Source organism: Ctenopharyngodon idella, chromosome 5 (genome assembly GCF_019924925.1).
Source record: "Ctenopharyngodon idella isolate HZGC_01 chromosome 5, HZGC01, whole genome shotgun sequence".
Taxonomy (NCBI): domain Eukaryota; kingdom Metazoa; phylum Chordata; class Actinopteri; order Cypriniformes; family Xenocyprididae; genus Ctenopharyngodon; species Ctenopharyngodon idella.
In genome coordinates, this window is record NC_067224.1 from 19043958 (window position 1) to 19060000 (window position 16043).

Genomic DNA, 16043 nt, shown 5'->3' on the forward strand with positions numbered 1-16043 from the left:
CCATCTTCACACAGAGAAACACAATCACACCAAACATACAGGTATTAAATATCTAGGAATCATGCTAAAAGAATACATTATCTTTCCAGAGTGCACATTCGTCTTTTTCCGTTGTTTGTACTGGACAACAGCCAGAGACGTGGGGTCATTTTCACTGGTTTATTCTACCCACAGCGCTGTCGAATGTCAACCGCATATCACTGCTGGCTTCCTGTTGAGGTCAGTCAGCCATGTTATTACTTCATAAGGTGGGGAGAGAGAGTCTGCTGCCGCATCTGTCAGTTCAATGCAGTTGAACAATAACTGAGACAGTCGTCAGTGGTGACGGCAACTTCCAATACTGAAAGGAGGGGGGGCGGGGCAACGGAAAGAGCTAATTGGCTTGCAGTGGTGTGTGATTAATTATGCTGTGGGTTTCACTGCCTCAATAGTCATCATATAATTAGATATTCCTTAATTTATAAAGAATTTTAAAAAAATATCTTGAAGAAAACCTCAACAAATAAAATTCATTCCACTTACAAAATTTCCCATGATGTGAATTAGTATATCATGAACATATAATTGTGAAATGAACAAAGGCTTTTATCCACTAAAAGCTGGGACACGGATGGCATGATTATGACATTGTACATTAAAACATAGCTGGTAACATCACTGTATAACACATCATCATGCATATTCATTGTACAGTAGCTGTCGAAAACAGCAGTGAAATAAGCATACATATAAGCACTTGTCCTGCATTTTTTTTTCTTTTTTTTTTTAAGCAAAACAGATGTATGTACCCTTTTTAATTTTTATTCAGACCTTGATTGATCAAACATGAAGGTAAAGACTTTTACACTGTTACCTCTTAAAATAATTTCTAAAAAAAATCAGTTTGTTGAACTTTCTATTTATCAAAGAATTCTGAAAAAAAAAAAAAAAAAAAAAGTATCGCGATTCCCCCAAAATAGTAAGAACTTAGAAGCATAACTATTTTCAACATTGATAACTATCAATTCTGTTTTTATTGTTTGTACTTTGTGGTACTGTGGTCTGTATTTATTGTCCATTTTGTACAGTTGTGGTTTAGTTCTTGTGACTGTCTACTACATGTGTTTACTGTAGGGACTGTTTTTTTTTTTTTTTTTTATCCAATGCCATGTGATGTGCTAAAATGACAAATTAAGTGGACTCTGACTTTGATGTTTCTTGAGCACCAAATCAGCATATTAGAATGATTTCTGAAGGATCTTGTATTGCTGAAGATCATGTGGCACTCATATTTTTTATATATTTTAAACATGAAGGGAACAACAATGCACTAAACTTGGTTAAGGTATTTATCTGACAAAATCATACAAACTACAGCTACGGGTTTTATTTTACTATGCAAAAAAAAAAAAAAAAAAAAAGTATCAAAAAAAGCTCAGAGAAAAAAAGCATACATTGACTACAACATAATTAGTTATTAATGTTTCATTGTTTCGCTCTTGTTTTTCCATGTGTTCATAATTTCTTTGAATGACAGCCTGGCCAAACATACTTACAATAAAATTATTAGTATCTCAGTAGAATAAAATTACAGAAAATACATAAATGAATGTATATAAATAAAAAATAAAAAGGGGCCTACTACTCTACTAATCATATAATACTTTACAAAAAAGGTTTGCAGGGTTGTACTCTCTCATGCACATTAGAGATGATAGAAAATTACAAACAAAATCTCTTAAAAACAGAAAAAATAAGATTTTGTCTTCATATAATTACACTTGGGAGACGTTTCTGGTAAGTGAATATAATGAGCAGTCAAAGCATTTTGGTAATTTTCAAGGGATTGTATGTTTCAGTGCACTCGAGCGATTTTGACAACAGGACACCTTAGAAGCAGCTGACTCCCTAGCTAGTGCACTGACGACGGCCCATTCAAAAAGTAAGCAAATCATCCACCATTTATTCTTTGCAGCTTTCATTATGACAGTAAACATCAATATTTCAGAAGAAGCAGCTAATCAAAACCACTTATTTTTCATCATTTGCTCTAATGCTTAATGCACCTAATCTCCTAATGTCTCAGAGCCTTCGGTTCATAAGTAGCCTTGACACACTAGAGGTATTTGTTGTAATGGTGGCAGAACACATTCTCATTTCATTAAAGTCTATTTGGTGGATTTGCACCACTGGGCAGGTGTCATTGCATAGATGGTTTTCAGAGTCATGTGTCGCTCATTATCTCTGGTGTATTATCAAGGTCTAATTCGCTCTCAGCTTGATTAGAAGACTCATTCATTTCAGCATGAACTGTTCTGTAAATCACTTCTGCAGCCATACACCAGAACTAAGACAGTCTCAATGTCTCCTAGGTAATAAGTGAGACATTTACATGGACATGCAAAGAGCAATTCATTGATGGCTTCGATAATTCTTTTCTTTTTCTTATTACAAAAAGCAAAAGATTTTTCATAGACTTTAGTTGCAAATGGCTATGTTTAGAATGGCATGCTGGCATACTACTCCTACTATTGCTCTAGTTTATATACTGCATACATGGTGGGCAAAAGTATATTTAAACTATTCAGAGAAATATAATACCTAATACCAGAATTTTTACCATGCAAAATTAAGACATTTTTACACAAAAGTCAATTAAAATGTCCAATGTTTTTGAAATAAGTCTCTTATGCTCACACTGTAAACCCTAATGCTCAAAATAAATAATTGGTTTGAGTAGGGCAAACTCTAATTAAACAAATTAGTTCAATCAAATTAACTTTTATGAGTATTTAGAACTTTCTTTTTCTTTTGAGTTCATGAAACTGACACATTTTAAGTGATCTGAATTGTTTCACTGTTTTGAGTTCTATGAACTTGTTTCTTTTAATTTAGACCAACTTAAATTTACCTGAAACTGGGCTATTTCCCAGCATGCTTTGTCATGGCACTCAAAAGTAAGAGTAAATACTAAAATTAAGTGTTATAATGTTTTTTTTGGTGAAAGATTAATGTTAAATGGGAGATTTAGTAGTCTATAATGCTTTGCTATGTTAAATTAGAAGAGTTTCTGATATGTGTTTTTTTTTTTTTTTTGGTTGGGGGGTTACCATCATGGTGACGAGTGGAACATGAGCTTGTGGAAAAAACGAGTGGAAAATGCTCTAAATTGCTGTACTCTTTCAGCAATTGCTATGCTATGCTAATGTTATCAAAACGTGTTACCAATTATTGTTTGCTGAATTAGTTAGTTATAGCTAGCTAAATATCCACTACTAAAAATACTTAAATTGAGATTACACGATAATTTTAAGTTAAATTTTTTTGTAGTTTTTCCAACTTATTCGGGTTTACAATGCATCAAGGCTGCATTTATTTGATCAAAAATAAAGTAAAACAGCAATACTGTGAATATTGTACAATCTAAATGACCTTTTTTTTTTTTTTTATCTTAATATGTAATTTATTCCTGTGACGACAAAGCTGAAGAAGCCATTACTCCAGTCTTTATGTCACATGATCCTTCAGAAATCATTATGCTGATTTTGGTGCTCATGAATATTATTTCTTATTACTACGAAAACTGTTGTGCTGCTTATTATTTTTGTGGAAACCATGATAAATTTTTTGTAACACAGTTTGTATTTGTATTTGATTCTTTGATATTTAGAAATGATATTTCTTTTGATATTTAGAAAGTTCAAAATAACAGCATTTATTTAAAATAGAAGATTTCTAACATTATAAATGTTTTTACTATCACTTTTGTTAAAAGAAATCATGCTGACCCCAAACTTTTCATTAGTAGTGTAAATATGAAAAATAAAACTATAAATAGGATATAAAATAATGATCTAAATAGATTGCCTGAGGGAGAAAATTGTTCTTAAAATCTATGCCTGCCAGAGGGAAGTAGAAAGTAGTAAGTAAGTATTTCAGTCAGAAAGTATTAGGTTTATTAAGTATTAGTGTCCTTCTGCAACGGATTCAATGTTTTATCTAAAACGTAATGTTGCTACTACACAGTGCATGCAAGTATATATAAACATCAGTTCTTAGCTTAAAATGGCATATTGGAATTGTAGGTGGGATAATAAGGATGGAAAACAGCAAAACAGCGACCATTAAACAACAAACTGAAGAAGGAGCCCCATCTGTTGTTTGTCCATGGCTGCATACATAAAGCAGGCACAGCTGGTGCTGGTGGTGGCAGACACGGCCTTGCTTCTGTACACCCGCCCTGCTTCCATCCGCCCCACGATTTTTGCATTGTGTCTGACATGCAAGATTTGTCAACTCGTGATGCCTCTGCCTCCTTACAATTCTTCATTGATCTGATTTGATTAGGGGGGATGTTTGCAACTCATGTGCCAGCGCAGACACACAGTGCAGACAAAAGGAAGAGAGAGAGAAAAAGATGCAAATAATTGCTTCCCTTTTCACAGCACAAATTTGGCAACTTTGAGCAACTAGTGAAATAATTAGAGCCCTCTGTGCAAGCGTGCAGAGCACCAAACAGTACACAGAATTGATAGCGGACTGTTGTTGGCATTTTGCATGTCTAATGTGGTCTCCAGCTGTGCGAGGGATAATATCCCTGACATGCTGCTCATGCAGAACGAGGAGGAGGAGTCCATATGGCCAATGAGAAAAAGATTCCTTTATTATATATGGTGGATCACGGTTGACTCAAACATGTGTTTGGTAATGCAACTGCCACCTACTCAAAAATCAATCAATCAATCAATCAATCAATAAATCTCTCAAAAATTCCTCCTCTCTGTATATGATTGTACTTGAAAAAGTATTTGCGCGTGAACCCGCAGCATATAAGGCACTAAGGCATTTGAGAGTAGCTTTTCGGCCTGGTATGAAAAACATTTATCATTTGTCAAGGAATAGAACTGCAGGGATCCACAGTCTCATTACTGGTAAAGTCTGGTGTTCCCCCACACATCTCCCACAATTCTCCACTTCTATTCTGTGCTTTAGCTCCCAAGTCCAGAAATAAATCAGTGATGACAGAAAAGTTCTGCTTCCTTACTTCTATCAACAGTTGGGTGCAATCCCTTTTTGCTTTATATTAGACGCGTCACAATATATCGGTATTGACTATAACCTTGATATTTAAAAAATGAAATATTAATATTGTGTTAATACACATATGATAATGTAAATAATCTAGCGCTAGTATTCTGATTGACACTTCAACTTAGTAATATAGGTTGCCTCTATAGTAATCACTGGTTGCCACTTGTCATAAAAAGTAAAAATACGAAGCAGTGTGTAGCTACTGCTGCTGCTCAAAATCATGTTGGAGAAGATGACAGGAGATGAAAGCAAGACACTCTACTTGCACACAAAATAAGTTAGCTCATCTGTGTGGGAGTTTTTTTGGATTCTGTAAAAGATCCCTGCAGGAAGAGCTGATCGACAGTAATTTGTGCTTTTGTACAATTATGGTTACAAACTCTCTCTCTCCGCCTCCCTACACTGATATTTTGAGTGTGATTCATTGGCTAAAAGAAAGAAAAAACTAAATAAACAAAGCAATAATATTTCTATAGATATTGCAATAATACTTTAATTTCTTGAATTCTTTTAGCCACAATAATGGTAAATATCTAATTGTGACAGCCCTATAATTGGATAAAAAATTATCCGTAAAAAGGCAGCATACTATCAGAACGGCAGTGCTGTTTACAGAAAATGCGATTACATTAAAGAGATGGTTCACCCCCCAAAAAAACAGAGAAAATTTATCATTTATTCACCCTCGTGTTGTTCCAAACCAGTATGACCTTGATTTGGAAGACAAAAGAAGATATTTTGAAGAATGTTTCACACAACATTGGATCCCACTGACTTTCATTATATATATGTATATACAGTGGGTACGGAAAGTATTCAGACCCCCTTAAATTTTTCACTCTTTGTTATATTGCAGCCATTTGCTAAAATCATTTAAGTTCATTTTTTTTCCTCATTAATGTACACACAGCACCGCATATTGACAGAAAAACACAGAATTGTTGACATTTTTGCAGATTTATTAAAAAAAGAAAAGCTGAAATATCACATGGTCCTAAGTATTCAGACCATTATATATATATATATATATATATATATACACACACACACACACACACACACACACACAGGTGCATCTCAATAAATTAGAATATCATGAAAAAGTTTTTTTTCTTCTGTAATTTAATTCAAAAAGTAAAACTTAAATATATTCTAGATTTATTAGACAAAGTAAAATATTTCCAGACTTTTTTGTTTTCATTTTGATGATCACAGTTTGCTGCTCATCAAAATCAAAAAATCAGTATCTCAAATTATTAGAATACTTAATTTCAAGTTCTATTAAATTACCATTCTCAGGGTACAAATACTGGGTTTAGGGCAGTAATCCCAACAGCAGTCATGGGGAAGTCTGCTGACTTGACAGTTGTCCAGAAGAGGATCATCAAGACCCTCTACAATGAGGGTAAGCCACAGAGGGTCATTGCTGAAAGAGCTGGCTATTCGCAGAGTGCTGTGCCAAAGCATATTCATGGAAAGTTGACTGGAAGGAAAAAGTGTGGTAGGAAAAGGTGTACAAGTGAAAGGAATGGCCACAGACTTGAGAAGATTGTCAGGCGAAGCTGATTTAAGAACTTAGGAGAGCTTCAAAAGGAGTGGACTGAAGCTGGAGTGAAGCTGAAGCTGCATCAAGAGCCACCGCACACAGACGTCTTCAGGAAATGGGCTACAACTGTCACATTCCACATACCAAGCCACTTCTGAACCAATGACAACGTCAGAAGCGTCTTACCTGGGCTAAGGAGAAAAAGAACTGGACTGTTGCTCAGTGGTCCAAAGTCTCTTTTCAGATGAAAGTAAATTTTGCATTTCATTTGGAAATCACGGTCCCAGAGTCTGGAGGAAGAGTGGAGAGGCACAGAAACCATGTTGCTTGAAGTTCAGTATGAAGTTTCCACAGTCAGTGATGATTTGGGCTGCCATGTCATCTGCTGGTGTTGGTCCACTGTGTTTTCTGAAGTCCACAGTCAATGCAGCCGTATACCAGGAAATTTTAGAGCACTTCATGCTTCCTTCTGCTGACAAGCTTTATGGAGATGCTGATTTCATTTTCCAGCAGGATTTAGCACCTGCCCACACTGCCAAAGGTACTAAAAGCTGGTTCAATGACCATGGTGTTACTGTGCTTGATTGGCCAGCAAACTCGCCTGACCTGAACCTCATAGAGAATCTATGGGGTATTGTCAAGAGGAAGATGAGAGACACCAGACCCAACAATGCAGATGACCTGAATGCCGCTATCAAAGCAACCTGGGCTTCCATTACACCCGAGCAGTGCCACAGGCTGATTGCCTCCATGCCACGCCGCACTGATGCAGTAATTCATGCAAAAGAAGGAACCAAGTATTGAGTGCATAGAAATGAACATATTTTTCAGAAGCCTGACATTTCTGTTTAAAATATCCTTTTTTTTTTTAATTGATCTTATGAAGTATTCTAATTTTTTGAGATAGTGAATTGGTGGGTTTTTGTTAAATGTGAGCCAAAATCATCACAATTAAAAGAACCAAAGACTTAAAGTACTTCAGTCTGTGTGCACTGAATTTATTTAATACACGAGTTCCACAATTTGAGTTGAATTAATTAAATAAATTAACTTTTCCATGACATTCTAATTTATTGAGATATAATAACGATGGTTTTGGGTGCGTTTCCCAAAAGCATCGTTAGCCAACTAACATCACAAGTTCCATCATTACTTACATAGTTCAACATTTTGGTGTTTCCCGAAACCATTGTTCAAATGTACATTCGCAAACTACATCACAAACTTGTGTGGTTGGAACGACAGCTCTCGAGCTGTGGTTAGAAGCATAGTTTCTTGTTTTTAGGACATGTGGACTTAATAAATCGTTACCTTGAGCAAAATAAGCAAGCTGACATTAAGTACAATGTATATCTTTTATTTCGAATACATACAAATGTCATTGAAATATTTTAGTTTGCCAAGAGATTTTCAGCACTGTTTTTGAAGAGTGCGCATATGCGTACGTGCTCTGCTATGTAAGAACAAGCCTATGATTGAATCTGGAAATAAAGCAAAATAACTGAGAATTAGTCCTCAGATGTCATGTTCGTAATTTATACAAGAAAATCTAGCATTAATTAGATCTCAAACAGATTAATTTAAAGAAGTTATTACACCACCACCTGCGTGACATCATTAACCATTAACCAACTTGGCTGAACAACAGGTTTGCGACAATAATGTTTCAGGAAACTGTCATGACTAGCTAGTTGATTTGTTCAACGATGCATCGCACTATGGTAATGAAGCAGCGAGTTACGTCGTTGTATGGGAAACACACCCCAGGTTGAACTGTCCCTTTAAAGGTAAATAATGTAATTTTTTTACCATGGTTGTCACAGAATTGAATATCAAAACTGATTACTGTTCTCAAACAGATTTGTAACATCAAACACATCTCTTTTTCTGTTGTTTGGACAAACCCCCAAACTCACGCCACTGGTTGAGACAGTGCAGGGGTGTCAAGCTGGCTAGGATGGGAGGAAAAAACAAACAATATTTTGATAGAGAACAGTATTATTTCTAATGTAACTGAACTTATTTCATAATTTATGAACTTTACACAGTTACTGAACTGAACTGAATCAACACTGAACTGAATTGAGATGAATAATAGCACTATTGTCTTTGTAGACAGCCGAATTTGAGAGTATATCTAAAGAAGTCTGCATCATTGATCATTATTTTTTGTTTATTATTGTAAAGTTGCTTTCAAACAATATGTATTGTATAAAGTGCTAGAAATAAAGGTGACTTGACTTATTTACACGTTTCAGTGGAATCAACCGATGGATGCTTTAAACAGCTGAATGTATTAAACAGCAAGCTGGGGATTTTAACATTGAGGAAAAAAAATTTACACATCATCCATAACCACTGACTACTAATAATTAATCTTCTCCTCCCTGACAATCACAGTCTACAAAAGACCCTATTGAGCAGTTGGGAATTATAGGGAATTTCATTAAACATGAATATTGGCATCAACTGACCAGGCACACCTTAATAACACAGAAAATCTAGAATATGTTTTGGTTTGTTCACTATCTCCAAAAAAAGATAAAAAATCAATACAGAGATAAACAGCCACAAAACTGACAGCCCCCCCCCCCCCCCCCCCCCCCCCTTGTGTAGACCTTACCCCAAAACAACAAAGATGCACTGAACGATAACATATCTCCAAGTGCTGACAGTTTCCAATTAGTTTATTGATTTACTCCAAGAGTTTAGTTAGTGCAAGGCAAACTGTCAGGATGCTCTGCTTCTGGTCGCTGCTTATCCACTGTGGCAGCTTCATCCAGCAGAGACGGCCGGCTGATCTTTACTGCGTGCTTGACTCTTACTCATCCCCCCTCTTCCTTCCTTTCTTCCTTTCCTCCCTCTCTCTCTCAGTCTCACTCTCTCTCTCTACAATTGGCCATCTGCTCCTGTGACTGTGCCTGTAGAGCAGGGTCCGGCTGCTCCCTGATTAGCCTCACAGACACTGTGGAGCTCATCAGCTGAGAGAACAGACTTGCACTTTGCTGAGGGCCGCTGCAGCTTTGCTCTGCTGGGATTCACCTCTGTGCACCATGTGTCCACGAAGCTGCGATCCTGCAAGCTGTTACTTGACAGTCAGTAACGGATTTGTACAGGGTCGTAGCAGTTTACGATCATGATGTGAATTTCAAAATTGGATTTTAAGGATTTAACAATAACTTGTGCTGTACATGGCAATCATTAAAGGTATGGTAGGCAATTTCAGAGAGGCTAGCAATAGCAAGCTAGATTTGAAAGCATAAGATCCCACCCTTTAATTTATTATTGAGATTGAGTTAATGCTATTGTGAACATGTGGAAAGGAGAAATAATAATAACAATTATAATTATTATTATTATCAGTTGTATTTCTGTAAGATTGATGATTTTGATTATCATTATTATTGCAAACTTCCCTTGTGAAATTCAGAAATACTGTAAGTGGGGACATGGACCACCCATCAGAAAAATGAAAAAGACAAAAAAATGCAGTGTTCAATATGGCGTCCATAGCAATTAAATCCCCACCTTTCAGTTAAAAGCACCAATCATTCTTTAAATAGAGTTTGTTTAATCTAAAATGCCAGCCTGTGAAATACTGTTTTTACTGTGATCTCAGCAAATTGATTTAAAAAACAGAGAAAACTGAAATCCAAAGTAAACAGGAGCGTATTGCATACTGTACACACAGAAAATGAAGTGAGCACGAACATTACCAAGATGGCCACAGAGTAAATTTGTGATATTTCATAGTCTCACAGTCCTTTCAGCTGCACAGCAGTCCTATTCAACATAACCCCCCCATTTAAACTACATGGACTAATAAATAAAAAATGTATTCCTCAGGGAAAGCACGGTCTCGCTTTCCACACTTCCTCCAATTACTCCATCTCAGTAAGTTCGGCCATGAGCTTTTCTGCTCCACAGGTGCTGTCATTCCCTACGCCAACAGAAAAGAGAAAGCCTTCGTCGTTCCAAGCTTTGTCTATGACTAATTGGCTGGCAGTATGACCCTGTGGGCTCAGAGGAAAACGGTGCCCTTAAAGCGAAGTACACAGAGTAGAATTATTGCTCTTAATCCAGGAGAATGGCCTCCACCACCACCAAACCTGCTGCAGTTAATTAAAGAGAAAGGCTGAAGTGCAGGCCTGGTGGCTCTGAGATAAGTAAGAGCAGCGAAGGACAAAGCTCAGCAGAGGGAGAGTTTTTAAGATTGTGGATGGAGATTGAGGTAATGAACTTGAGAATTCCAATTAACGTAACGAGTTTACTCCAATGTAAGATTCATTTAGATGCGATGCACTGTAAAGTTGTTGTTTAAAACCTTATTTTACCAGGGAGGTCACTTAAAAGGGATTAGTTCACCCGACTCACCCTTGGGTCGTTCCAAACCAATTTGATTTTCTTTCTTCCGTGGGACATAAAAATAGAAGTTTCAATTCATGTGCTGGCTATTCTTTAAGGCGAGACACGGCAGGCAAAAACTTTTCAATTTTGAGATTTTGGGCTATTTTTGCTTCCACAACATGTCTTCCTTCAGACTACTGAAAAGAAAATGTCCAAAATACACTTTTAGTTGTTTATTTTACTACAGTTTGTCTATTTGCGTCTGTAGATTTTGCCTAAATTTACCGAGTTAGCATTCTAACGCAACATGTCCTACCGCTTTCGTTGTCTGCACCATATCATTACAGGTATGGTTGTAAAGCTCACTCACTCCTGCACAATGTTTTTGGATCCCAATATAGTCATTTCCTTTCGTACCAGCAACCAAACGTGAAAGTAAAAAAGGGTAGTATCTGGCTAGTGTCGATATCTGACAACATCATTCGTTTAGATGCATCACGTGGCGTACTTTGACACTTCCCGATTTAGCTTTCCGCGGGTGGCTCTGTCTGTCTGTGTGTGTTGTGTGTGTATGTGTGACTGTTCAGACCTGCTGTTATTCAGTTATCAGTTTTGATTTTTAAAAAAAAAATGTATGAAATTTTACAATACATATATTTAAAGGCTGTTTTATCAAAATTAGTTTTTTTCTCATACTCTGAGTCTGAAATTTCCACTTCAGTAGCACTTACTTTCAACAAACTGTCCATTTGTATTCCTAACTATATTCTAAAGGTTTTTACAGAGGTATTTGTTCATATATCATTCATAGCCTGAACTTTATAACATTTTATTCCCAAAAAACATGGTGAAAATTGATTTTTTTTTTATGCCTGTTGACAGTATTTAAGCAATAAAAAGAGATACCCAGATGTAATAAAAAGAGATATTCAGAATTCCCTCTGTAAAAACAGTCTAATATGTCAATAAAATAATCATTTTGAACCTGACTTAATCCGGTGTTCAGATTTCGGTTCTTGAAATATATGCAAATTAGCGCATATTTGATTAGATACTGCCTCTTTTGCATATTTAAACACAACTATTCAGAAAACCTGTAATACAAAAAAAATATATTGTCCTAATGTAAGTAATCAACTAGGAAAGTTCCATGGTGATATCTATTAGTTAAATGTTTTACCCTATTCACCTATAGTGTCTCGCCTTAAGCCAGGGGTGCCCAAACTCGGTCCTGGAGGGCCACTGTCCTGTAGAGTTTAGCTCCAACCAGCTCCAAAACACCTGCCTGGAAGTTTCTATATGCCTAGATAGATCTTGATTAGCTGGTTTAGGTGTGTTTAATTGGGGTTGGAGCTAAACCAGAGATTGTATATTATAGGGAGATGAGAGGGTCTGTATCTCTTACCATTGGAGAAAGCGTAACGGCTAACTTAATCACGTGCGGCACCTCTCAGCCTACTGTGTAATGGCAGTGACATTAGTGCCCGTTGTTCAAAACTCCTTCCCTGCGTACCACCTACGCCTAGCCAGAGTGTTAGCATTAGCCATTATGCTTTTTTGGCTAAAGGTTGCAGGCTTGCCTTCCAGTGGCTTTGGCTAAACTTTGCAGGGCAGTTGCCCTCCAGGACTGAGTTTGGACACCCCTGCCTTAAGCAATTATGGGGATTAAAACTTTAAAGTTACAAAAATGGTGCAAATGCACCATAAAATATTTTAAAATCTAAAATATAATTATTTTGATGTCACATGATAGCTTGGTGTGAGAAACAGAATTTGAGTTCCACTCTAGTAAGCTGTTAACCGAATAGTTGAATCAGCAAGAAACAGATCAGTCTGATCTGTGAACGAATCAAACTGAATCTGATTCATTGCAAAGATGTGATTCAAAAGAGCTAACGATTCATAAAATAGACATTTCTCATAAACTTTCAACTTGTGTTCCAAAGAAAAAGAAAGCCATAAGTGTTTAGAACGGCATGAGGGTGATTCAATTTACAGAAATTTTCATTTAAGGCTGAACTATTCCTTTAAAAACTAAATTTCATTTATAAGTTTTACTTGCACATTTTGAAGATGTACATGCGAGAGGCCAAAACACACTTTGGCTATTGTTGTTTTCTAATACAATTAAAGCAAGCACATAATCATATTTCAGGCCTGTTTTTCAGAGTGTAATAGCACTTTTCTTCCATTTTATAGAACTGTCAGATATTGGCTAAATTATGCATGGAAGAGCAATTAAAGCAGATGTGAGTCTCAATGAAACAGAGAAAACAAGTTCTCCATATCTACATGCAAATATAAACCAGTGGAATGTATCCAGTTATAACTCTGTAAGGCAGACATAAAATTAATCTTGGCATATCCAATTTTTTCTAGGAACAAAAGATTGTGTTGCCTGTATAATATACACTGGGGGGCAAAATTATTTGGACAGCATCCTTTTTATAAAATAATGATACAAACATGCAAAAAATAACAACTTCGACTGGTCTTGTTCATTTCTGTAGAACATCCCACAATGGAAAAAATTATTAGAGGGAACCATTACACACCATACTGTCCTGTCCATCGAATGCACTTTCTTTTAGAGATTTTAAAATCGGTATATGTAAGCATTATGTAAACTCAGTGGCCACTGTGAGCCAGCAGCATGAGCCCTTTAAACACTTTCCACTGGCTGATTTTCCCCCATTTAAATGTTCCCTCTGGGCAGTAATGCCCCTAATAAGAACACTACAGCCTGCTGTACATTTGTGTTTACTGCTAGGAAGCATTATTAGGCCGTAATTTAGCCACTGCTGACATGCTATTATTTACACATTTCTTACGATGCATGATAGACCCCTTGTGTTTTAATATGAATTGCTTTTTTATTTAAACTGCATTTTACACAATGGCAGCTCTCTGAACTTTTGCCTGTATGAAAATGACTTTAGTGTCCCACAGTAAGGCAGTCCGAATAAAAAGAAAATTGCAACTTTATTTCTCGTAATCAATACTTTATATATCCCAATTGTAACTTTATAAGTTGTAATGTAATTTTACATATCACAATGTGACTTTATATGTCACAGCATGACTAATTTAAATCTCGCAATTGCAACATTATATTTCACAATGTGACTTTATATCACAGTATGACGTTCTTATTCAAAAATGTGTCACACAATTACACTTTTATTCTTTATTCAGAGGTGGAAATTTGTTTCCATACTGCAGAGACATACGTCAAACTCGGAAAGTTAGTGGTTTTGTGAACAATAAGAAAAAGAACCATTTTTAAAAAAGCTAACTTCTAACATTATGTAATCTATATATATGAATATTCAGGACATTATACAAAAAATCCCATTGTCTTTGCGATTACAACCCAAGCGAAATAATGAGCACTCTGACAGGAAACGCATATATAATCTCATTTGAAAAAGAAGTTCAAGACAAGTTTTGAACTCATAGCGCTCACTTTTAAATTACTACCCATGAAGGCCACCCACTGACTGTGCGGAAGTGAGCAGCTTCAATTATAAATGCATAAATGCCGAGAGGAACGTACGTGCACAACCATGAGCATAAGGCTCTTTTCATCATCAACAAGCTTAGCTCTTGTTAAAAGCAGAAATTATTCTCTAATTTTTGGGCCTGTGACCACTGACTGCTTTATCCTTGATGTTTATACTCACCTTCACAGAGATCTTCCCTTCATCCTTTGGTAAGTGTGCAGCCAGGAACCAGTCTCCAGGGAGGGGGCTGGTGACATTGAAAACTCCTGTGGTGCGGTTGGGCAGCGTCCATGTCAAAGTGACAGCGAAGGAGCCTGGTACGATGGTGTCCTTTGGAAAACGTGTCTGGAGGGGGTTGATTACAGGTGGAGCTCCTGACCTGAAGTACCTGCAAACCAAAGAGAAGGTTACATTTCAAAACAAGCTGTGGACCGTTTCCTTTGATGAGACCAAATGCAACTGAGAGAGTCATTGTTTATGTTCCAGTGTGATGCAAATGAGGTTTGAGTTTCCTATTAAAGCTGGCACAAAACAGAACTACAAAAATAATGACTGCTTTTAAACACTCTGACATTAGTCTGTCAAACAGGTAATCTGCAATTCACACCACTGGATGAGATTGTGTTCAGTGCATCTGGGATGCTCAAAAAATAAACTGCAATTCAGTTTGGTGCCACTAGAAATTTACCTTAAAAAAAATTTACCTTAAAAAAATTTACCTTAATGTTTTCATAAACAAAGAATCATCAAATGATAGTCCACACAAAAATGAAAATTGCCATCATTTACTCACCATCAAGTTGTTCCAAACCTGTATGAATTTCTTTTTTTCTGCTGAACACAAAAGAAGATACTTTAAATGTCGGTAACGAAACAGTTGTTTGGACCCCGTTGATTTCCATAATATATATATATATATATATATATATATATATATAAATAATAGAAATCAATGGGGTCCAAACAACTGTTTCGTTACCGACATTTAAAATATAAATATATATATATATATATATATATATATATATATATATATATATATATATATATATATATATATATTAGAGATGCACCGATGTATCGGCCGATAAAAGCTATTATTATCACTATCGGCTATCGGACGATTGTTTAAAAACGGCCGATGATCAGGGCAGATTATATCCTGTCAATCAAAAGGGTGCAGAAAAACGTGTTCAGACTGCAACTCATACATGCTGTGTGTGAAGAAAATCACTCGTGTTGAACTTCTTCTTCTTCTTGGTGGTTGGCAAACCAGCTTTTGTGTTGAGTTTTAACGCATTAACAGTTTAAAAATAGTGATGCTAAAGTAGGCTCTTTTTGACCCTATGAATCACCCGTATTTCAAGCCAGGGTTGCCAGGTCTGCGTTTTTATTTTTTGCTACATCAAATATTATTTGTAGCGCCTCCCGTCCAATAATCGCAAAAGGCTTTGTGCTTTGTTACTTATGATAAGAATAAAAGTTCTAGTTTTCAAATTCTGTCCATTTTATCATGAAATTCAAACAATAAATGTTTTTTTGATGCTCTTAAATGTGACGTGTCAGATCGCTGTAAT

General features: G+C 36.2%; 1 protein-coding gene across 7 annotated transcripts in view; it reads right to left on the reverse strand.

Annotated features, from left to right (window-relative positions):
* The window catches only part of tmem8b (transmembrane protein 8B), a 158335-nt gene that overhangs the window by 79505 nt on the left and 62787 nt on the right, over positions 1-16043 (reverse strand). For 3 of the 7 annotated variants that reach the window (XM_051895096.1, XM_051895094.1, XM_051895095.1), the window contains one exon: positions 14647-14854. The exons of the other annotated variants lie outside the window; for them this stretch is intronic. In XM_051895096.1, the coding sequence (XP_051751056.1) occupies positions 14647-14854 (208 nt within the window). The remainder of the gene's footprint in view (positions 1-14646; positions 14855-16043) is intronic. 7 annotated transcript variants of the gene reach the window in all.